The sequence below is a fragment of the Nomascus leucogenys genome, chromosome 15, assembly GCF_006542625.1.
Source record: "Nomascus leucogenys isolate Asia chromosome 15, Asia_NLE_v1, whole genome shotgun sequence".
Taxonomy (NCBI): domain Eukaryota; kingdom Metazoa; phylum Chordata; class Mammalia; order Primates; family Hylobatidae; genus Nomascus; species Nomascus leucogenys.
Window position 1 is genome coordinate 19,647,054 of NC_044395.1, and position 22,917 is coordinate 19,669,970.

Genomic DNA, 22,917 nt, shown 5'->3' on the forward strand with positions numbered 1-22,917 from the left:
TAGGAAATTTGTCCCCTAATCTGAAAAGTAAGAAGTTAACTTTCAGGCTGATCCTGATTTTAGAGTACTAGTTTTAATCAGAGCTTTCCCTGGAGAGACAGAAAGAGAAGGTGATCCCTTTTTGTGGTATAAGGAAGAGACACTTGGAATGGGATTTTATAGCATTTCTGTGGCAGGTAATAGAGGTGTTTGTGTACTGTGAGAAGCAACTGCCTTCCTATTAGTTTGGAGACGATGTTCAAGTTAGTGATACCTCAGTAGGATGTTATTGACTAGCAGTGCATGAAGAATACACCTAGAGCCAAGGGATTTATTGTATTTTATATATATACTTGGAATTTGACTTCTTAACGGCAGAGGGATAGAAAAGTGATAGATAATCTAGGCTGATCCCTGTATAATACACTTATAAATACATTCTTTACCTTGTCCAAAATCCTCGTAGCATCTTCACAAAGGGCTCCAGCCACTATTTTAAAGAGCATACTCTTTAACCCACAGCAAAGAAGCTGTAATGAAAGCCAGATAATATCTAAAATTTTGCTTGATGTGGGGGCAAAACTTCCAGGTCAGTTGTCAGGACAGAAAAGGTAATAGAACATGGTGGAAATTACAAAGCAGCAGCTGAGATTTCCAAAGATATGATGATACAGAACTGCTTTTATTCTAGTGAATTGTAGCTGAAAACCCAACTTCTTCGTTACAGCAACCATTTGACCTAGATTCATTTGAGAATAATGTCGAGATGTTTGTTGTGGTGATCTGGGCCTAGAAATGTTGAATGGTTTGATAACTTAGCAACTTAAATGACAAGACTTTAGGTCAATCAACTATGGCCATCTTATTGGGTCTTAAAAGTTTTCGTACTGGATTTCCTTCTATATTTCTGTGTTTTTTTGAAAAGGAAAAGAAAAAATAACAATTTTTAAAGCTTTCCCTTTGAAGACTCATTAAAATATTTCATTCAAGCTTGTTTTGCTAGAGTATGTATGAAGTTTATACCAGTTGTTTATGTATGTTGACCATTTGTTCTTACCAATATCTGATTGGAATAAGCATGTATTGGAAGGTTAGAAGTGCATGGGCATGATTCAAAATCAAGTGGATTTTCTCCAAAAAGAAAGCCAAACAACAATTAGCCACAATGTGCTTTTAAGGATTTAATCGATAGTAAAGATAAATGTGAGTGTTAAGAATGGGATTTTTAGACTAGGCTGACACAAGGGATCTTCTTTGAATAAGGATCTTGAGCATTTGTGTTTTTGGAGCTCATCCTTAAGGCCTGGACAGGAAGAATCCTGTGTTATGTGTGCATGTTGAGCAATGCAAAAAACACTCTGCCAAATCCTGATACCACATGGTCTGAGAAATGCATGAGTGATTTAACGCACGGATGGTGTAGTCATTATGTTCTTGATGTGTGGGTGCGTGCGATGGTTTTTGTTTGTTCGTATGTGGGCGCTTCTGTGTCTTGTGCCTTGTTCCTTCTGCCCTGTGTGTCCCCTCTCCCCTTCCCCACCCTCCTCCCCAGTGTGAGGGGTCGGGTGACAGCATGCCCATGGTCTGGAATAGTGCTTGTGCTTTTGCTGCACTGCAGTCAGCTGGCTTCCTCTGGGTTTGAGGTCTCTCTCTCTCTGTCTCTCTCTCTTTCTCTCTGTGCCCCTTCTCTCCCCTCTCCATTTTATTATTTTCAAGTCTACCTGTCCTCTTGCTTTTTCACTTCTGAATACAGTAGAGGCTGATGATCTAATGAATTTTCATATCCCCAATGAGTTTTTAAATCGTTCTTAATTCAGTATGCAATTGTGGTAAGACGCAAACTGGAAACCCCTCTGAAGAGTAATTTTTCATTTTCAGTTTTGGTTTCAGAATGTTTGGCCTGTGCTAGCTACATGCTCGTACCCTACGAGCACAGCCCTTAGGAAACTGCCCCTGTAGCTCTTCCTTTTCTCGACTTGTTTATAAATAATGCAAACCGTGGTCAAATTCGAAAAGCACATACAATTTTCTTATTATACTTTATATTCAGTTGTGGGGAAATTCTTAAGCCCATTTTAAAGAAACATAGCCAGCAGTGCGCATTACTACAACCGCTATGTCCACCATCTGTGTATGTGCCTCTATGTACATCTCTCTGTATGAGCACATAACAATGGCATTCAAAGGCTGTCATTCAGTCACGGGACTCTGCAGACATTGTATGTTCTACACAAGAGCACAGCTCAAGAGGTTTACGAATGGCTGCAGGACCTGAAGATTGTGTTTCAGCCTTGATATGCAGTTTGGAAACAATGTGCTTCTGTCTAACGGCGTGAACCAAATTTCTGCTAATGGGAAGAAGGGAAAACTCTCCACAAAAGCTGACAAAGCAGGAAGAACAGGATGACTGAGTTTTTAGATTAAAACTACCGGGGGCGTCTGAACTCATGGCTGGTGGTGGAAGTAAGAGTTTCCATATTATGGCCAAGTGATCAGATGTATGCTGCTTAGGTAAGAGAGAGACCATCGCCTACTTTGTTTTTCATAACGGGAATGGTATTAGGACCAGTGGGCTGAGGTTTTGTTTTCTGGAGGTTTTATTCAATCACTCTATTTCAAAATTTTCTGGAAAAAAAAATGATACCCTGAAAAACTGAGCCCATAAGCATTTAAATTGTATTTGACTTTGAATTGGTTTAATATCTCTAGAATTTCTTATTGTTTCTAATTTTTTGAGGTTTTTCTTACCCTGGTTTTAAATGGCCACATCGTATCACTTTTAGAAGCCAGCAATTACTGTTGAAAAGGAAGAATCACAACTGCAAAAGCATTATCTGAGAGGGCTTAGGTTATGTTATAGCACATTGTAGCACCATGAAAAAGTTAAACACTCATCTCTGCAGAAGAGATGGCTATCATGCATATATTAAATTACCATGTTTGCATCTTTAGGACTTTATTAATTGTGCAAAAATAATCCCATATGGACAAAAAGTAAACTTTCATTTGTTTAACAAAGTTTAAAGACATACTTTGAATATATTTTAATTAGCAGTGACTAGAAAGGGGCTTTAATGGATGATATGAAAGTTTCAAGAGAATATACAAGAAGTGATTTCCCACTTGTTGTTAGAGTGAAGTCTCCTTTTGAAGAATGTTCTCTGCTTCATAAAATACGTCTTTGTCTTTTTCTTTGAGAAAATGAAAAGTGTATAATTTTTAACATGAAAGAAAAATACCTAAGCCAAATCAGTTTTAGGAGATAAATTTTGCTCATCTCCACTTGTACACCCAGTGCTTCAGTAAATTCTTCTTAATTATATTTATTCAGAAATTGTCCAACTATGGGAGTATTGTAGATTCATACAATATAATAGTGCTACAAAAACAAATTTAACGCCACTAGCCTAAATGGCTTCCTGCTTTAGAACATAATCCGAGCAGTAGATTCCAGATAACTTGATATATTTTAAAGTTTATGCCATTAAAAATGACAGTTTCCACTTTAATGAGGTGTATATCAACTGTCTGTTGCTTTTAATGGAAACCTTTGCATATCAATGATATTTCATAAACATATTTGTCTTTTTGGTTTTTTTTATTAGCTTTCTAATGCCCTCCCCAAGGAAATAAGCCTTCAGCAGTAAAGCTACCTACGTGAAACATCTTGTTTAATGTGGTTCAGTGGGCACCAAGCACATATGTAGGACGCTTTGATATTTGTTGGGCCAGGTAGAAGTGAGAGATTAGCCTTCTGAGAACTGCAAATTTATAATTAACTACAAAGAAGTACTTTATGTTGCCTATTTATAACAGTTATTTAAATAATTGTATTCATCAGTCTTTATACAATGTATAAGCCAATTAGAAATAGGAATACTGTCAACCAATCAGATTTCAGAACAAATGGATATCCTCTCTACTCAGTTGCCTCTATAATTGATTGCATTGCTCACTGCTTTCCCTTTAGTTGCCTAAATCTGTAGTTTGGGAATACCTGTGGGCTCAAAATCTTCCCATTTTTAGTCAGCACCTGCCATTAACTATTAGCACCCAAGGGTCATGATGGAAGTTCTTCTTCCTCAAGGGCTGATGGTGTGACAGCCTCCTTTCACAGAATTGACCTGGCTATCAATGTTCGTTTGGTTTCTCTATAAAGCAACTTACAAAATGCAGGCTTCAGTGATCATTTGCACATGACTGTTGTGGTTCATTTGGGCCTTTAAAAATAGTGATCAGTTTGACATTACTTGTTTCGAAAGCATTTGTTTTGGTTGCTTTTATGCTCTGATTGGGCATTATTCCCAAATTATTAATTCAACAGATACTCACTGAGAATACTTTGTGGGCTGGCTGTAGCAGAAGGGAAAGATGCAAAAATAAACACAACTTGCTTCTCCAAAGACCTTGCACTTTATTAGGTCCACAGACTTCTTCAAAAGGGACAAATTTGACTAGAGAAGTAATGAGCAAACTGCTATGCAACTTAAAGGACCTAGGCAGTTAGTCACACCGGACTTTGAGCAGAACAGCAAAGAACAAGTAAAGCCGCCTTGAATGTCTAACATTTTGTGTCATTAAATAAACTTCATTAAAGGATCAGCTCACAAATAAAGCAAAAGGAAATGGAAACCATCTCCTATCTGAGCCTCCCATTGTTTATCTACTTCCCTCTTCAACCCTTTTAATTCAGATCAGAGCTAGCTGAGAAACATGTCAGCTGGCCAGCATTGGAATTGACTCGGATATAGGCCTTTCAAGCCCCCATTTGATTACCTCCTGACCTAACTGCTTTTTCAGCTTTGAGGGTGTTATTTTTCAGGAATACCATTGATTTATGAAATTCTCTTTTTTAAAAAAATCATTTTGCGAATCAGATTTTCTGATGAAGGCATAACCTGCAATCTGCAGTTAGCAGATGCTGTACCATTTTGAAATACGTGATCCAAGATCATCATAAATTGATAATGAACTGTGTTTGTCAGCATTGGCAGCAGATTTCAATTTACAGTAAAATGCGAAATAAAACATACATACGTCAGTATGTAACATCTAAATACATTTGTATTTAAGAGATATCAGAGCATCGACAGCTAACAATCAGGCTTTATTGATTTTTTTTCTTTTTGCATGCTGTTATGAATGAGTGATTTTAAGCATTCACCTTCATGTTTCATGTCCTTTGAACAGTGGAGACTGAGGAATCTTTCTGCCTCGATTGCGTATTAAGAACAAAATTACATAATTGAAGAAATTAATACATTCATGCTATCAAAAACGTAGATAGCAAGAGATTTGGCTCATGTTTTTAAAGAAATTCATCCTCAGTTCTTAAGTGTTTTGTTTATGTCCCTTGAGGAATGAAAAGAAAAACGATTTGTTTTTACTTGTAAGGCCTTACTCAGTTGCCCAATTCCGCAGAAGAACTGGACAGTGAGGACCTCTCAGGTAAGGGCTAGTCATTAGGTAAGGCACTGCAGTGTCCAACCTGTGGGTGCTCTATCCACTTCTACAAAATGGCCATTTGGTTTGCTGAGCAATCAGTGTGGATTTTGAGACTAACAAAAAACAAATTTGTATCAATACTGTCTTCCTCCCCCGTCACCCACTCACCTGTTTTCTCTGTGGTAGCGTTATTTATATTTCAGAATGGGGACAATTAACGCAGAAGACACAAGTTACCTTTGGGATTGTACTAAAGCCCCTCTGTTCAGTGGCTTCAAATAATGTTTATGTCCTAGATATATAATGTGTCGGGAGAAATTTTGTTGCATTACAAAGCAGTTTAAGGATGTTGGATTATGTGACAAGATCTTTTTAAAAATAAACAAGCAACTCATTGACTGCCTACTTCTGTGGAGGGGACTAGAATAGCCATGTAGTTATCTTAGAAGTTAGGGGTGGGGAAGGGCAGAGAGGAGGGGGGAGCAATTGTTTTGTCACACACCATGATGTAAACTAATTATCCACCTCAGACCTCTTTCACAGCACACCGAGCTCTTGCAAAAGTAGGTTTCATGCTTGTTTCCAGGATTTAGGTGTTACTAATCCAGAATAAGAAGCATATCCTACAAGGGAGGGAGGGAGGAGATTTAAAGTGGTCAGAGCTAAACAATTATATGGGCTTCCATGACGTTGTGGGACTTAACTGCCAACCAGCTATAGCATAAACCTTTCCATTCATCACTTAATAAGTCAGTAAGCAAGGCCCTTCGTGTTATTGCAATGGAGAAATTAAGTCATAGGACTGTAGACACTTACTGAAGCCTATTGGAAAGAAAGATTCCAGAGGTGCTTTTACTGAAGCTCCCTTTAATAGTTGGCTATTGAGGTGCAGTCCTTAACTATAAGTCTGACCCAGTGAGAGAATAAGATAGTACTACTCAATTTTTCAAAGTGCAATAGATTTATTGCCAACTACGTGCTTCTGACAAACCTCAGGGATATCTTCACTTTGCTGTTATGTTGCCGTAGTTTGAGTTTAGCTGTTGGATTTATTTTTCTACAGACTATGGAAGCTCCAGGAGGCCATGCTGGTTTTGTTCACTGCTGTACACCTGTCATGTACTAAGTACCCAATTGACACTTATTGGATGAATGAATGAATTTCCAAATCCCAATGCATAAATAAATAAATAGATTAGAAAGATAGCCAGCCCATCAAGAGAATGTTTCATTTTTGCCACTTCTTTGTGGTGTAGTTGGAGAAGTTGCAAAAACATTTGCCTAGTTTTATTTTAAAATAAGGGTGGATAAGTCCTTCTCCCTACTTAAAATGTGGTGCTGGAAGTAAGCAATTTCTGCTTGCATTTCTGGTGATAGACAGTCTCAGTTCTGACTGACCGTAAAGAAAACAACTCTCTTTGACACAGTAGCCCTGGCAATTGGATCTTCTCAAAGATCCTAAGAAAGCTGGTGGGTATGTTGGCCCTGATCCCTCTTGGCACAATAGCCAGACAAGGATCACTCAGATACGCAAAAGTCATTTTTCTCCTCTTTAGGAAAATGTGACTGAATCAGCCATCCACCCCTTCCACCAGCATCATCAATTAGGAATACTCTGGGCCTCAGCACTGCGCCATGTCAGATGGGTGCCTGCTGCTGTTCTATCAATCACCCAAGTCAGAAGCAATAAACCAACAACTGTTTGTGTTCATAATAATTCGGTTAAATTAATAATTATGTTGTCCCCCTCCCCCACTCCCTGCAGGAACACTGCAGTCATATATTGCTCAGGAGCCGAAAGTCACGTAGAACACTGATGAACTATCAGGCTGGGCCGGGCTGCCTTTGCATCTGCTTTGATGAACTAATCAAAAACTGATTAGCACCTTTGTTCAAAGGGGATGCTGATTAATCAATTACTATTGATTGTGAGCTTGGCTTCACTCAGCAGCAAAGAGACATCTGAAGGGAAAAAAAAACAACCAATAAAAATTGAGCAGCTGTCATAGTGTTTAAATTTATTAAAACAAAATACATTATTTTTATGAAGCTGTCTTGAAATGGGTCACTGAAGGGGAGCATATTGATTGAGAAAGGATGAACTTCTCAAATTTCTGTAGCCTAGAGACTGAATTCAATTATAATACAAGACAAACTGGTTAACACCCGTCTTAAACAGTCCATCAATAAATTAGAGTAGGTGTTGCACATTTAATGCTAAACTGTGGTAATGAACAATATCATCATCCATTCCCTGCTGCATCGGGGTAGAAATTTCATCCTTTCCATATTATGGATAAATGTTATGTACTCAATTTCCTTCCAAATAATGATGGTGTGTCTTCCTTTTGTCCCCTTTGCCCCGACGTCCCCCACGCACCAGTGCTACCTTCATTAATGACAATTTCATAAGCAACATATGGTGCTCCATTCTCACCCAGCAAAGCAAGTTGCCCAGCTGATCCTCCTCTTTAATCTGCATAAAGAAATTATGCTCGTGTGTAGTTCAGTGATTTAATTATTGGCAGGCCTGGGGAGCTTACCCAGTTCTACTTTGAACCCTTTCATTTACTTTTTGGGTGTTAACTTTATTGATGATGGATGCATAAGAGTTTTGAATTGTTTTATCAATTACATCTGCTCTTTCCTGGTGACAGCTGGTGGTTATTGCCACTCGTGGAATAGAATAGCTTTAAGCATATTTGTCCTTCTATTTTATTTTAAAACTTTTTCAAAATGTCTCCAGCTGCCTCTCTCCCTTCAGCAGTGGGGGGGCCTTGGGGAACTGTTTAGTGGAGTGAGGTGGTAAATATACAGTGTGCCAGAAAATGGCCCTCCAGCACAGTTCAAGAAATCCATCAGTCTTCTGCTTTGGAAGCAAAGGCACTGACAAATTCCAGAGCTGTCATGATTCCTCAAAACATGTTACCAACTCTTGCCCTACAAACAAGAAAGTGATCTGGAAAACTCCTACAACATGTCCCTCACGATCCAAAAAAAAAAAAAAAGCATGGGCCTGGGAGGGCAATTCTAACTGGCTTTGCTAACCCTCATCTAGGTGTTAGGAAGAATCTAGGTGAACCAGCTGCAATCCCCTAAATGGATTATACAAGAAACATGGCTTCAAAATATAGCCTATATTTAGCTGGGCGTGCTGGCCCACCCCTGTAATCCCAGCACTTTGGGAAGCTGAGGCTGGTGGATCACTTGAGGTCAGGAATTCGAGACCAGCCTGGCCAACATGGCAAAACCCCATCTCTACTAAAAACACCAAAATTAGCCAGGCGTGATGGCATGCACCTGTAGTCCCAGCTATTTGGGGGCGGGGAGGGAGGGGCGGGGGTTTACTGAGGAGAATTGCTTGAATGAGGAGGCGGAGGTTGCAGTAAGCCGAGATGACGCCACTGTACTCCAGCCTGGGCAACAGAGACTCCATCTCAAAAAATAAATAAATAAATAAAATAACAAACCTACATTTAGCTAATAGGAGCACTTAAAGGTCCTTTGATTTAGATTATCAGTCCTGGGGGTGGGGATATATGGCCTTCCGGTTACTGGGAGTGTCTTCAGTCCTGGCTAAACTTGCTTGAAATGTGTGTGAGAAACTGTCAGTAGCTGTACCATTTAGGGGGAACTCTTTCCTAACCCCCACATAAAGAGTGGCCCAGATTTGGCAAACAGGCTATTTTATTCCCTTGGTAGAGTAATAACAATAATGATAATAAAACATTAAAAACCAGATGGGCTGTATAGATACATTTAAATTATGGCCCATAAATCTGAAGTGTGGCATGATATGGCTTGTATCTGTATCATACTTTGTAACTTAGCTCTTTCACACATATTACTTCGTTTGATCTTTATTCATTCAACAAAATTATTTGAGCTCCTTGTGCTGGGCTCTGGGCTGGGCACCAGGGATGCAGCAGTGAACAAGACCAATAGGAGCTGGAGCTGCCATGGCCTCCAGGAGCCAGGGCCCCTGCTCTCCTATGGCGACATCCTACTGAGGGAGACAGACTCAAAACACAAGTTAATCTTGGACAGTGACAAATGCTGTGAAACAATAAAACCAGATAAAGTAGAAGTGAGGGCTTGGGCTGGAAGAAGGTGGACGTCGGTTTAGAAAAGTTTACCAGGGAAGGCCATTGGGACAGGAAGACCCAGATAGATGAGAATGAACCAGATAATAGAAGATTTTCATGAAAATCTCATGAGATTGTTAAGGAAGGGTTCTTGGTCTCCATTTATAAATGAGGAAACTGGGGCCCAAACGGCTAAACGGTTTGCTTAGGAGACAGTGAGAAGCAAAGCATGGGTCTTCGTGGCTCTAGAGGAAATAGAGGACTTTGGTTTGCAGGGACCGCCCTTCCCGCTATGAAATCCACAGCTTCCTTTATGCTGGGGCCTTTGGTAACCCTCTTGACCCTTTTCAATTCAGTGTGCGCACCCGGGGAATGAGGGAAAAGTCAGGCACTCTGCAGCCCATCAGGCATAGAGCAATGTGCTGACTAACCTGGGAAGATTTTTTTTCCCAGCATCAAATCAAGCTCTTTCTCCTCAGAGAAGACCTAAACTCTGCTTCAGTACTTTAGTGCTATTGTCCCACTGATTCCCCTAAATTATGGTATCACTTTCCCCTGGGAGGTGACCCTAAGTGCCATAGGAAAGTGATGGCTGGAAAAGGTTAAACCACATCAATTCCCTTTTAAAATTGAGTTTCATAGAAGGCAGTAGACTGAAGAAATCACATTGGGTCCACGCTGGCTCACCCGCGACTTCCCCACGATGTGTTTGAACTGCATCCTGCTGCTGATCTTTCTCATAATCCAACATGCTCCTTTTTCCACCGTGGGAAGGGAGGAGACCATCAAACGGGAACTTTTCTTCCAAAGTTAAAAGGTTGGCAGGCCACGGTGCAAAGTGCGAATTCTAGTTCTACAGGTTGGACACTGCTTTGGGGTGACTTCACCATATTCATTAATCCATCCTCCTCACACCCCCAAATGCCTGAGGTCCACTGAAGCATCTTTCTCCAGAGAGAGATTCTAGTGGGAAATGTTTGTTTGGAAATACTTGACAACTGTCCTGTTTATCAGGCGTATATTCCTTTAAGGGAAACTCTGGTGTCATCCTCAGTGCCTTCTTGTTGCTTAAAGTGGAAAAGACGATCACATTTCTAAATCTGTGCTATCATGAGATGAACAGAGTGGACTCAAGCATGACTTTTGATGTCTCTGGCGGTGTTAAATGCCTTGAGAGAAATCTTGCATCCTGTTAGATCAAGTCATTTTCACTCATGGTTAAATTAACTAAATCAAGGAATTTGAGAGGGGAAAAAAAATCAACAAGAAAAAACCCAAAACACTTGTTTTCATATTTAGCTACAATAGTATTTAATATCCTGATACTCAAGTGGTACACCTGAATCGAAACTTGAATCAGACAGCCTTCAGCTGCCAGGCCCACAGCCTTGACCTTCATAAAGGACAGCTAAGCCATTAGTTACACAGTTTGTCAGTTCTGTATAAATGAAAAGAACTTGGTGACTTCAACTCAGTAAGTGCTCATTAGGCATCTTACCATGTGTGGGCAATGCTGAGTATGCAGTACCACGCTTACCCCTAACGAACTGGTAATTATTTGCCTTGGGTCGGTGATAAGAACTGGAAAAGCCCTCCTTAGGCTCTAATACAGGAGATTTGAATTTGGCAAACACTGAGTCCCTATGATATGCCAAGCCCTGAGCCAAATAGGCGCTTTCATTTTCAGGAAAACAGTGGCCTTTCAAAGTGACCCTGTGAAGTATGTAATTGTACTCAGTGGCTCAGAGTGCCTTATTGACCTGCCTGAAGTCACAGAGAAACGTAACGAAGCTCAAGTTCTGTCCCAGAAATTACAGCAAGTCCAGTGCTCTTTCCAATGGACCATGTAGGAGATGAGCTCCTAGCTCGTCGCCTGTTCAGGCCTGTTTCTGGAAAGCAATGTAGCCAGTGATAGTCTAAGAGAGCCCTGGGTCCTGATCATTGAGTAGTGACAAGGTACAGCCAAAATCTGTGTGCACTACTTCTAATTTAAATGAACACATACTGAGCTCTGGGTGGCACAGTGAGGATGATCACTGCAGTTTTCCTTTAAGTAGCTTAACATAGCTCCTTTGAAACGTTAGTATAGATGCAGTTACATTGCTAGAATTGAATGCAGCTGACGTGTAGTATTAGATGCCTGGGATGCTATATGGGAGTCTTCATGATTTTCTTGCTTTATGTTTATTCCTTCTCGTCCACTTTCTAAGAAGACAGAAAAGAAAGGTTATGCTGCATAAAGGCTAGTGTGCTCCAATATATATTAACATCTTAATGGGAAAGCTGTGCATGTACTGTATACATTTACTACTCTCTGACAAGAGGGAATTAAATGTCAGAAGGATTTGTAGCATCTATAATTGAATTGGTGCTGAGAAAAGCAAATCTTAAAGAAGAATAACATATTAGGATTAGCAAATAATGTGGCATTTTGTCAGCGCATGCCATTCAGTTTGTTCCCCTTCAGTAATAAAGTTGTGCTTTTTAAAATGCACACTTATTTTTGTTGCCATGGACGGGAGCTACAATAGATGATGAGAATGGGTAGCTACATTTTTCAGATGGTGCCAGGTTTTCTTAAGTGTCATTCCTTTTTTTTTTAGGTCAGATTATGGTTTTGCTTCAGATTTGGGAAATCCACTACCAGGCTTTTTCTTTCTTCCTAGCAAGAAGTAACAAATGACATCATAGTCACTAAGCTTTCTCTGAAATAGACTAATCCCTACAACCCTAGGAAGCTGGAGGCAGCATTTCCATTACAAACACCAATTCTGAGAATTTTTAATTAAACTGACTTGTCCAGCAAGATCTCCACCTAGGAAAGGAACTAAAACTGAGCCATGTGACAGAACTGTTGCAAAAAGTCAGCAACAATTATTTTCCTCCAGTCATCCACGGATGGGGGAAGCACAGAACGCTGAGCGTCTGAACTGTCCCTAAATAGAAGTAGGAGGACTAATATCATTAGAACCTCCCCATGGCTTAAACGTTAAAGATGAGAGCTAAGGTAGTTTATGACCTATGAAAAGAGTTAAAGTGTGCGTTTAAGCACCACATTGCTAAATGTGCCTTACAGCCTGAGCCAGGGATGTTTGAGATGTGAGGGTGACCCAGTGCAGTGTGGCTGTCATGCCTCATGCTGCATAGTTTATTGTGTATCATTGTGTCACCCTTCACTCCTTCTCAGAGGTAGAAATCTTGGTGTACTTTTGGCAAAAAGACTGACCTTGGACTCTGTGTCGCCGAGGGCTTCAGGGTGGGCAGGCAGCAGTTGCAGTGAAGGTTCTGCTCAGTGAGTCCTTCTGCCAAAGTCCCTATTTGCCAGGAGCTTGTCTAGGATGTACTAGCCACTCTCCAGTTATCCATGGATCCCTGCTTTGGCAGCAGAGCCTTCTAGGCTTATCACAGATCCATGATTATGGCATTTGCATGGCGGTTTATGCTACACATCTCATGCCAGATAGTAAAGTAGCCATAGAAACCAGGATCTCTTGCAGAGCCCTGTTTAATACAGGCAGCATGGCTGCCAGAGTGCTGCGTTTAAGACGACTCTGGCAAGGAGTTTGAGGAGTGAAAACAAGTAGAGAAAGAAAAGTCTCCCAGAAGGAGGGGGAAAGGAGACTGAAGTTCCACTAGCAGTCACCTTTCTTGTCAGGCCCTAGGGAACTACTGCCTTTAGAACTTCCCCCTTCATATTGCCCATGAGGAATGGATCGGGCCAGGTCAACTGGCCCAAGGTGAAGAAATCTGAGCAGTTTGGGGCATCACTCTTGGGAGTTTCTTTGAGATTTTTCTGTCCCGCAATTTCTAAGATGCTAAAGCGAGCCCAGGGTTGTTGAAGCTGTGACTCAAGCAGTAGTGGCCAACTTAACATTCTGCAAGCAGCTTGTAAACTCTCACCTGGAGCCAAGTTGTTTCAGCTTTTTGCCAAAAGAAAAGCTAACTCACGAATACTAAACAGCTCATGATTTATCTGTCACACTTAGAGCCATGGAAGTGGCTACGGGATGGGACACGACAGGCAGGGAGGGTTGTACCACAACTGTGAGCTGTCAGGAACACCTCCCTGCAACTGCTGCCTGCCCACCCTGAAGCCCTTGACTACGCAGAGTCCAAGGTCAGTCTTTTTGCCAAAAGGACACCGAGCTTTCTACCTCTGAGGAGGAGTGAAGGGTGACACAGTGATACACAATAACCTTTACAGGGTTCATCTGCAAGTCAGAATCATTCAAGTACTAGGCCTAATTCACCTGAGGTCACATATGAAATGATTTGGATGAGATTCTTAACTCCAGTTGAACTGTGTTATGCAATCATGCTTGGTTCTTTGAGGCTGGAATAACCTTTATGCTGGAACCATTCACCAAGCAAAAACGTGGCTTTACTTTTCAGGATGATGGGGCAGGGCTTAGTCCCAGAAAAGAAACACTCTTACACCTGTTACTAGTAAGAGGAACACTTGTAGCCTCTTAGGGAACAAGAAAACATGACTTTCTAAACCGAAGTGATGTCCATATGCCTGAGCATCAGGCATGTTTAAAAGTGCTTTCCACTCCCACATTTATTTTTCAACTGACAAGCGAGGGGCAGCTGTAGAATCTGCCTCTGGTTTCGTTGCCCGCCCGATTCAGAAAATGAGCCGGGAATCTGAAGAGGATGTCCCCAGGAAAGCCAGCACTTCATGGGACCCGAATGAAGGGGTCTGCACCCTACAGGACCAGGATCTGTGGCTCATGGGGAAACCCATAGCTTTCCCACTTAGAAGTCATTTCTCATGAAATCGGTCAGTCTTTGCCTTGGGAATGGAAGGAAAGGTCAAGCAGCTGACAGACTTTGTCACAGCCATGCTTCTCTTAGTGCTCGGTATTTCCTTCCGTTTCTGGTTTTCGTGCAGCTCCAGTAGCCCAGTGCCCCCCCGGGCAGCATCTTGCATGGCTGCTTCATGTCATGAGTGAGGCACAGCCTGCAGGTGCAGGCAGCTCACCCCAGCCCTGCTGCCTTGAGCCAATGCATGGCATTATGAACACTCCCCCACCCTCCCCACATGTGGAAATAAAAGAACGGACTGAGATGACTCCAGAAACAGCTCTGCTTTTCATAGGGAAGGCCAAGACAGAGGCACTCAGTGAACAGGCACAACTCTATTAACACCTCCCACGTAAACCCAGGAGGTGGGAGTGGGGGTGGGAAGAGGTGGTGAGGCGCTCGTAACCGGCAGTGTTCCCTGTAAATTAAACATCAGTTACCTTCTGTGTCCATCTGCAGTAATTGAAGGCAGGAGAAATGTCTTGGTGATTAACTGGTGGTAGTAAACTTTCTGATCAAAGTGGGTATCAGAAGATAGCTGGAGAGATTACCCTTATAAATAAGTATCTGTAAAATATGTATGTCCTTGAGGGTGGGGAAGATAACTAGAACATCTAAGGTTCTAGTTTAATTTGGGTAAAGTGCAGGGAAAAATAGCAACACTGAGCATATTTAGCTCAAAGTTCATGGAGGGCAAAGGTCAGGTGAGGAGTTTTGGCTCAAGAAATTAATCTCACAGATACATACCTTGTGAGACCTTTTTGTTTGGGGGAGGTTTTTGTTTTTCTTTGTCACAGAGCCTCTCTCTCTCTCCCCTCCCCTCTTCTCCCTCAGGCTTCCAGAATATTCCTGTGTCTAGGCATGGAGAGGAGGTGGTCTTTTATTAAGAGTGGACAAGAGAGTGCCTTCCCCTAAATGGGTTAGAACTGTCCTGGACAGCTTCTCGAAGCTTCTCTCTGTTCTCAGTCTTCCTAGAACCTCTCTTCACCTCTTGCCTCTTGTGCCTAACTTTCCCCTGTCCTCAATGTCTAGTCTCACTTGTTTTCCTCCCCCAATTTTAAGACATACGGAGTTCATCGAAAGACACATAAATTTTAATAGGTCTGAAGCTCATGGCCATTGGAGATGAGTTAATTCTCATTCCCACAAGATTCCCTATTTTGACAGCTCCCTAAGGAAAACACAACTTGCTGGCTTTTCAAACTTGCTGGCTTTTCTGTTACTTTTGTCCCCCATGAGCAATTTTGCATCTGTGCAGTTGGACTGAACATCTCCAGTGTGTCAAGCGCTCTCCTCCAGCAGACACCCCGTGTCCAGCAGCACCCCACGGGGAATGCTCCCCTTCAACGAGCTTTGTCGTCTCTAAAAAGAAAAAAAAATTCCCTTGACTGAGTTCTGCCTTGTTGAAATGACTTTCAAGACAATGGGGGCTGTAGCATCTGCAGTTGGCAACACTTTTGGCTGAGGAGGGAGATTCCTCTCCACTACGTTTCAAGTTGAGCTTATTAGACGCGTTGCTGGAGGGGCTCGCTCAGCTCGGAGCGGGCTAATTGGCTGCAGTGCACTCTGCCTCCAACCCAGCTCCCTTCTCCAATTAAACTCCCATCATCCTGTTGTCCTGGGCGACCTGCTGCTGCCTCTGATTTGGCATTTCTGTTTGGGTTTTGGTTTTGGTTTTTCTGTAGTCCTTTCAAAGATAACTTAATGAAACACTTTAAATACTCCATTTTAAAATTTAAACTCTTTTAATTAAAGCACTTTTCATGGAACCCTCAGTCACGACTTATTTCCCCACATCCTTCAGTACTTAATCTCAGAGCAGAATTGGAAATATCGATAGAAAGTGTAAATCATGCCCTCCTGCTGAAAGCGTTGTATCAGGTTTCAGCTCAAAAGAGCACCATTACCTTTAGCTGTCACGGATCTGTACACTTGATCGATAAACTTCAAATATTATTAGAGGTGGAGGCTTCAGAGATTTGCTCTGTTCTTTGGAGAGAGACAGAGATAAATCTTTCTTAAAAATTGACTTGAATTTGCACTCTCAGTCTTCCTGGTGAAACACATTTCTCTTAGGCATCCAGCAACTGCAAGGGGGACAGATTTATAGGCCATGTGCTTCTTGTACTGAAAGATTCAAATGGTAAATCCTTCACATATGACTTCACAAATCATGTAAAGTTAAAAGATTTTTACCGTTTCTGTTGCTGCTGTGCTTAAATTGTAAGGTACAGCTAGTAAATCATTTTAATGGAGGTGTCGTACTTGACTCAATAAAAAAAGACAATGGCTTAGCTTCCACTCCAAAATGTTAATGTATTAATCAACGGGAGAATAATTGTTTTTTTACTATATTATAAATCTCGGATGCCATTAGGATTTCAGCAAGGGGTGATGTAGCCATATTCCTAAATTAAAATTGTTTACACTGCCATACATCCATTCTGCATCGCCATAGCTCATTCTGGGTTCATTTTGGAGTTGTTTGCCAGCCAAACATGTCGTTCCTCAGTCGGAAGAAGATGTCCTGAGGGAGTGATGCTTATAAAGGAAAATTAATTGCATTGCAAGGTGTTAAATAAATAAAATAAAAACCATCGGTGGCAGTGGACAATTATTCCTTGCTGTCTCTTTTGAAATAGGTTTTTAGGTTTTAAATTGAGGCTTACTCCCTCATACATCCTAAATGTAGCAAGCCTGTCATTTGTCTTTAGTCTTATAATCCTTGTTTTATCTCTAGGCAGCTGTGGCTTTTGAGCACCTTACTTTTCCTATGCATATCCCTAATCTACCGGGGAATAAAAGTCATTGGGTGTCTATAGAAAGATGCTGTATCCTCCTGTTGCCTAAAGGTGTCATTCAGAGCACCCTCAAATAGTCAGGTCAGCCCCCTTAATTAGGCTCTGCAACTGGATACAGATAGAGTGAACGCTAAGACTAGGTCAGGGCCAGATAGACTATTTCTTCCTTCCCTGCCTCCCTAAGCTTGTTCCACATGCATTAACCCTCCTATGCTGCTTATCATGAAATTGCCTTGTGGGGAGAACAGATCAATTCAGCACTGGACAGGTCAGCCTGTTGCCTCAGTGTAACTTGATCCATCTCGATTGTTCTCTCTGACTCCTCCATTAAAAAAGAAGGTGACCCTCTGACCCTGGAGACAGTGTCGCCGGGGCTTCTGATGCCTTAGTAATAAGTTCTACATCCCTATTCCTCTTCTGATTTCAACAGATTCCCGAGCAGGTGAAGAAGGCTCGATCAGGGCAGTGGATCATGCCGTGATCGGTGGCGTCGTGGCGGTGGTGGTGTTCGCCATGCTGTGCTTGCTCATCATTCTGGGGCGCTATTTTGCCAGACATAAAGGTAAGCAAAGCTTCAGCAGGCAGAAGCAGCGTGTCCCCACAGCTTCTGCCTTTGGAGGCTTTACAAGATTGTCCTTGATAGGCAATTTGATGTATGTGGCCGCACGGCCTATCTGATTCCTGAAACTGGAAGAGAGAGAAGAGAAAAAAAAACCAAATCTTAGCAGCCGCTGATTAGAACTCTGGGAGTTGATGAGTAGCACTCCTTGATTCGGATTTTCTCTAAATATAAAGCTTTGTAGAGTTGTCATTCTGCCATCCATAATTGGGGATAGAGGAAAAATGATAAAAGTAGAGGCTGGTGTGCAAGATGTGGCGTGAAGCTCCAAAGGATAAACATGGAAAAAGCACATCCACAACCTACTGTTTTCTGGGAGGCAGAGGATTTCCCCCTATCCCTTGTCCCCAGACTCTGTGTAAGCTGGTTACAATAGCTAGAAAACTGCCTTGGTTTGATGTGCCCAGGTTAAAGAAAATTTTTTGCCTTAAAAGCTGCATAAATATGTATTTTTAAAATTATCAGTGCAATTGATTTAAATTGCCATTAATCATCACACTTATCAACTGTGCAGTCTGGATGGGCAATCATCTTTTCTAATGCCCCTCCTCTCTGCCCCATGCTGCTCTGATCCTCTTCTCCCCTCTTGGTAATTTATTCTTCCTTTTCTTTGTCTGCCCCGTCTCTCTTAGTTACTTTTCTCAAGCACTGTGCAATGAGCTTGCGTAGTTTTCTAGGTGCTTGCATACTGCTTGACTGTTGAACTTGGGTTTGGGGGAAGGTCCCTTGAGCACAGCAGTGGAGGTCTAAGGTACTTAGGCACCTTTAGGATACAGAGTGCCTGTCTCAAGCATAAAACAGTTTAGGACGATCAGAGCTGTCCATACTTCGCCCTCTGCCCACACTCAGGAGGCAGTCTGTTTGGCCAGGAACTCCCAGCCTCTCGGTGGTAAGCTTGATAGAGACAGGAGGTAAGGCCAGAGAGCAGGGCAGCGTCTGAGCAGCAGCTGTGCAGGACCAGGGGAGGGGAACATGTGTGTCACTCTACAGCAAGAAAAAAGGATACCGAGAAGCGTTTGACCACTTGCTTTCTCAGATTTGTCACTTTGAAAACCTGAAAATATAGCAAATGTGTCAACCTTTTTAAATAGAAGACTCTTCAGGAATACAGCATGTAACGGGAGGAAGATTATTTGATTATGGTAGGCAGTTTAAGTTCTACCTATATAGCATACTGAGGTGCAGTCTTTGTCATTCTCCATGTAAACTGTTGGGATTTGGTGGTAAGAGTGTCCGCAACTGTGTAACATCTGTCTATTGTCATTATAAAGTGGCTGTGCCAATTAGCAAATCCATGAATCCGGGTCCGGGCTAGAGTTATATGATGAGAGAGACCTACTTGCTCATTAAGACAGATCCCAAACCTTGATCCCTGCCATTATAATGTCAAATTCTTTCTCAATCTGGAACCTCACTCTGAAATGGAAGACAGGAAAATCAAACATACTTGTGCAAGTTCAAGCACATTCTCACCTATGGGTAAGCAATAATGATTCATATAGACAGGGGACGGTGGTTCAAATAAATGAGCTGAGATGACAACAGAAGCATCATCAGGGCCCTAATTCATTTATTGGCTAATTGCTCTTCCTTGCTTTGGTCTTTAACCATGTACGTGCACATATCTGGTCATTGGTCATTGGTGTTTACTGTTTATACGTTAGTCAGCAGCTCTCCAGCTTTCTGCATTTTTAGCTCCCACTCACGTCTTCTTCTGCTGACATCCTCTGGTCATAATCACTGCTCTAATGTCTCATTTGCTGAATTATATCGCAGCGGTTCAGTTGGAGTGGTGCCTTTGGAACCCCCGGATCCCCATTTGTCTCACCCACCCCGCTCTCTTCTTCCAATTGTTTTTTCCCCTCTGCTGCCTGCACACCACTTCGGCTGATGATGGCCATAAAGCAAGTTGCCATCTCTGTACCACTTTACACAGAGGCCATCAGACAGTCACGGTGCTTTACCCCTTCATCTTTCAGGTACATACTTCACTCATGAAGCCAAAGGAGCCGATGACGCAGCAGACGCAGACACAGCTATAATCAATGCAGAAGGAGGACAGAACAACTCCGAAGAAAAGAAAGAGTACTTCATCTAGATCAGCCTTTTTGTTTCAATGAGGTGTCCAACTGGCCCTATTTAGATGATAAAGAGACAGTGATATTGGAACTTGTGAGAAATTCGTGTGTTCTTTATGAATGGGTGGAAAGGTGTGAGACTGGGAAGGCTTGGGATTTGCTGTGTTAAAAAAAAAATGTTCTTTGGAAAGTACACTCTGCTGTTTGACACCTCTTTTTTTGTTTGTTTGTTTGTTTGTTTAATTTTTATTTCTTCCTACCAAGTCAAACTTGGACACTTGGATTTAGTTTCAGTAGATTGCAGAAAATTCTGTGCCTTGTTTTTCGTTTGTTTGTTGCGTTCCTTTTTCCCCCTTTGTGCACATTTGTTTCCTCCCTCTCCCCCCAATTTTGGATTTTTTCCAAAATCTCCCATTTTGGAATTTGCCCGCTGGGATTCCTTAGACTCTTTTCCTTCCCTTTTCTGTTCTTGTTTTTTACTTTCTTTTGTTTATTTTTGTGGTAACTGCTTTCTGTTCCAAATTCAGTTTCATAAAAGGAGAACCAGCACAGCTTAGATTTCATAGTTCAGAATTTAGTGTATCCATAATGCATTCTTCTCTGTTGTCGTAAAGATTTGGGTGAACAAACAATGAAAACTCTTTGCTGCTGCCCATGTTTCAAATACTTAGAGCAGTGAAGACTAGAAAATTAGACTGTGATTCAGAAAATGTTCTGTTTGCTGTGGAACTACATTACTGTACAGGGTTATCTGCAAGTGAGGTGTGTCACAATGAGATTGAATTTCACTGTCTTTAATTCTGTATCTGTAGACGGCTCAGTATAGATACCCCACGCTGTCCAGAGAGGTTTGGGGCAGAAAGGACTCCTCCTTTTTCCATGCCCTAAACAGACCTGACAGGTGAGGTCTGTTCCTTTTATATGAGTGGACAAATTTTGAGTTGCCACAGGAGGGGAAGTACGGAGGGGGGAAATATAGTTCTGCTCTGGTTGTTTCTGTTCCAAATGATTCCATCCACCTTTCCCAATCGGCCTTACTTCTGACTAATTTGTAGGAAAAAGCAAGTTCGTGTGTTGTGCGAATGACTGAATGGGACAGGGTTGATTTTTTTTTTTTTTTTTCCTTTGTGCTTAGTTAGGAAGGCAGTAGGATGTGGCCTGCATGTACTGTATATTACAGATATTTGTCATGCTGGGATTTCCAACTCGAATCTGTGTGAAACTTTCATTCCTTCAGATTTAGCTTGACAAAGGCAGGAGGTACAAAAGAAGGGCCGGTATTGTTCTCACACTGGTCTGCTGTCGCTCTCAGTTCTCAATAGGTCAGAGCAGAGGTGGAAAAACAGCATGTACGGATTTTCAGTTACTTAATCAAAACTCAAATGTGAGTGTTTTTATCTTTTTACCTTTCATACACTAGCCTTGGCCTCTTTCCTCAGCCTTAAGAACCATCTGCCAAAAATTACTGATCCTCGCATGATGGCAGCCATAGTGCATAGCTACTAAAATCAGTGACCTTGAACATATCTTAGATGGGGAGCCTCGGGAAAAGGTAGAGGAGTCACGTTACCATTTACATGTTTTAAAGAAAGAAGTGTGGGGATTTTCACTGAAACGCCTAGGAAATCTAGAAGTAGTCCTGAAGGACAGAAACTAAACTCTTACCATATGTTTGGTAAGGCTCCAGACTCCAGATAACAGTCCCTATGGAAAGATGGCATCAAAAAAGATAGATCTATATATATATATAAATATATATTCTATTACATTTTCAGTGAGTAATTTTGGATTTTGCAAGGTGCATTTTTACTATTGTTACATTATGTGGAAAACTTATGCTGATTTATTTAAGGGGGAAAAAGTGTCAACTCTTTGTTATTTGAAAACATGTTTATTTTTCTTGTCTTTATTTTAACCTTTGATAGAACCATTGCAATATGGGGGCCTTTTGGGAACGGACTGGTATGTAAAAGAAAATCCATTATCGGGCAGCATTTTATTTCCCCCTCTCCTATCCCTCGGCACTTAACCAAGACAAAAAGCCACAATGAACATCCCTTTTTCAATGAATTTTATAATCTGCAGCTCTATTCCGAGCCCTTAGCAGCCATTCCGACCATAGTATAATCATATCAAAGGGTGAGAATCATTTAGCATGTTGTTGAAAGATTTTTTTCAGTTGTTCTTTTTAGAAAAAAAGAAAAACAAAAACAAAAACAAAAAAAAACAAAAAAAATCACACCATTGCTCATGGAATTGGCATCTCATTTTTGGGACCTCCCATCTTTCTGTTTTGAAAAGTGTACAGTAGTGCAGTGTTCCTGATGTAACTTTATGGCTTACAATGTTGACATGTCTCAGGTTCATGTGTTTCGATTGGTGTTTTCCGTCTCAGGTAGATTGCAAAGTGTAGGCCCCACACATTGGAAAAAAATAATAATAAAACAAAGCAAAAACAGGAAATTATGGATTTTAGTTGTATATTGGTTTATGTATTTTTTCTTAAGTATACAGTGCACTGTTTGAAATGTATTGTTGAGTATTACTTTGTACAGGTTGATCACTTTTTTTAGAGTGAAGAAAGAACAAACTTGTTTTTTGTGTTTTTTAAAGGAATATAAAATAATGAAGGATGTATAATTGATGCCAAATAAGCTTGTTCTTTAGTCACACCGACGTCTTATTTTTCCCTTTAGGCCAGTTCTGTTTTTAAGGTGTACATGGACAATGTTACAGTGTAAGAAACTCCATATCCATATGTTCCCATTCGCATTTTGTATTGGTTCATGTATACCATTTTTACAAAAAAAAAAAGAAAAAAAAGAAGTACTATAAAATATCTGTCTTCTTAATAAAAAAAAAATTAATGTTACAAAGTGATCCTTTAATCTCTTTATGGACTTCTTATGGACGCCTCCGAGTGAGAGAAGAGATGGGCCTCTGGTCCCAGCTTCCTCCTTAGGACCATGTACGGGGCCAGGAACGCTGGCAGTAGATGCTAGGACATGCTGCCGGCTGGGTTGCTGTGGGCCGCGCCCTCTCTCCTTCTCCACTCATCCTTCCTGTCCTTGTTCTCTTCCCCACTCTCAGTGGACAGGTGAGCC

At 41.4% G+C, this 22,917-nt stretch overlaps 1 protein-coding gene across 5 annotated transcripts in view; it reads left to right on the forward strand.

The window, feature by feature from the left end:
• Nucleotides 1–22,693, forward strand: part of CADM1 (cell adhesion molecule 1) — a 333,775-nt gene extending 311,082 nt beyond the window's left edge. For 3 of the 5 annotated variants that reach the window (XM_004090550.3, XM_012495962.2, XM_003253178.3), the window contains 2 exons: nucleotides 17,547–17,678; nucleotides 19,715–22,693. In XM_004090550.3, coding sequence (XP_004090598.2) covers nucleotides 17,547–17,678; nucleotides 19,715–19,833 — 251 coding nt within the window. In that variant the 3' untranslated portion in view covers nucleotides 19,834–22,693. Of the gene's footprint in view, nucleotides 1–5,373; nucleotides 5,428–17,546; nucleotides 17,679–19,714 lie in introns of all 5 variants that reach the window. The other 2 variants (XM_004090551.3, XM_003253177.3) reach the window with 1 other exon arrangement.
• Nucleotides 22,694–22,917: the final 224 nt, after the last annotated feature.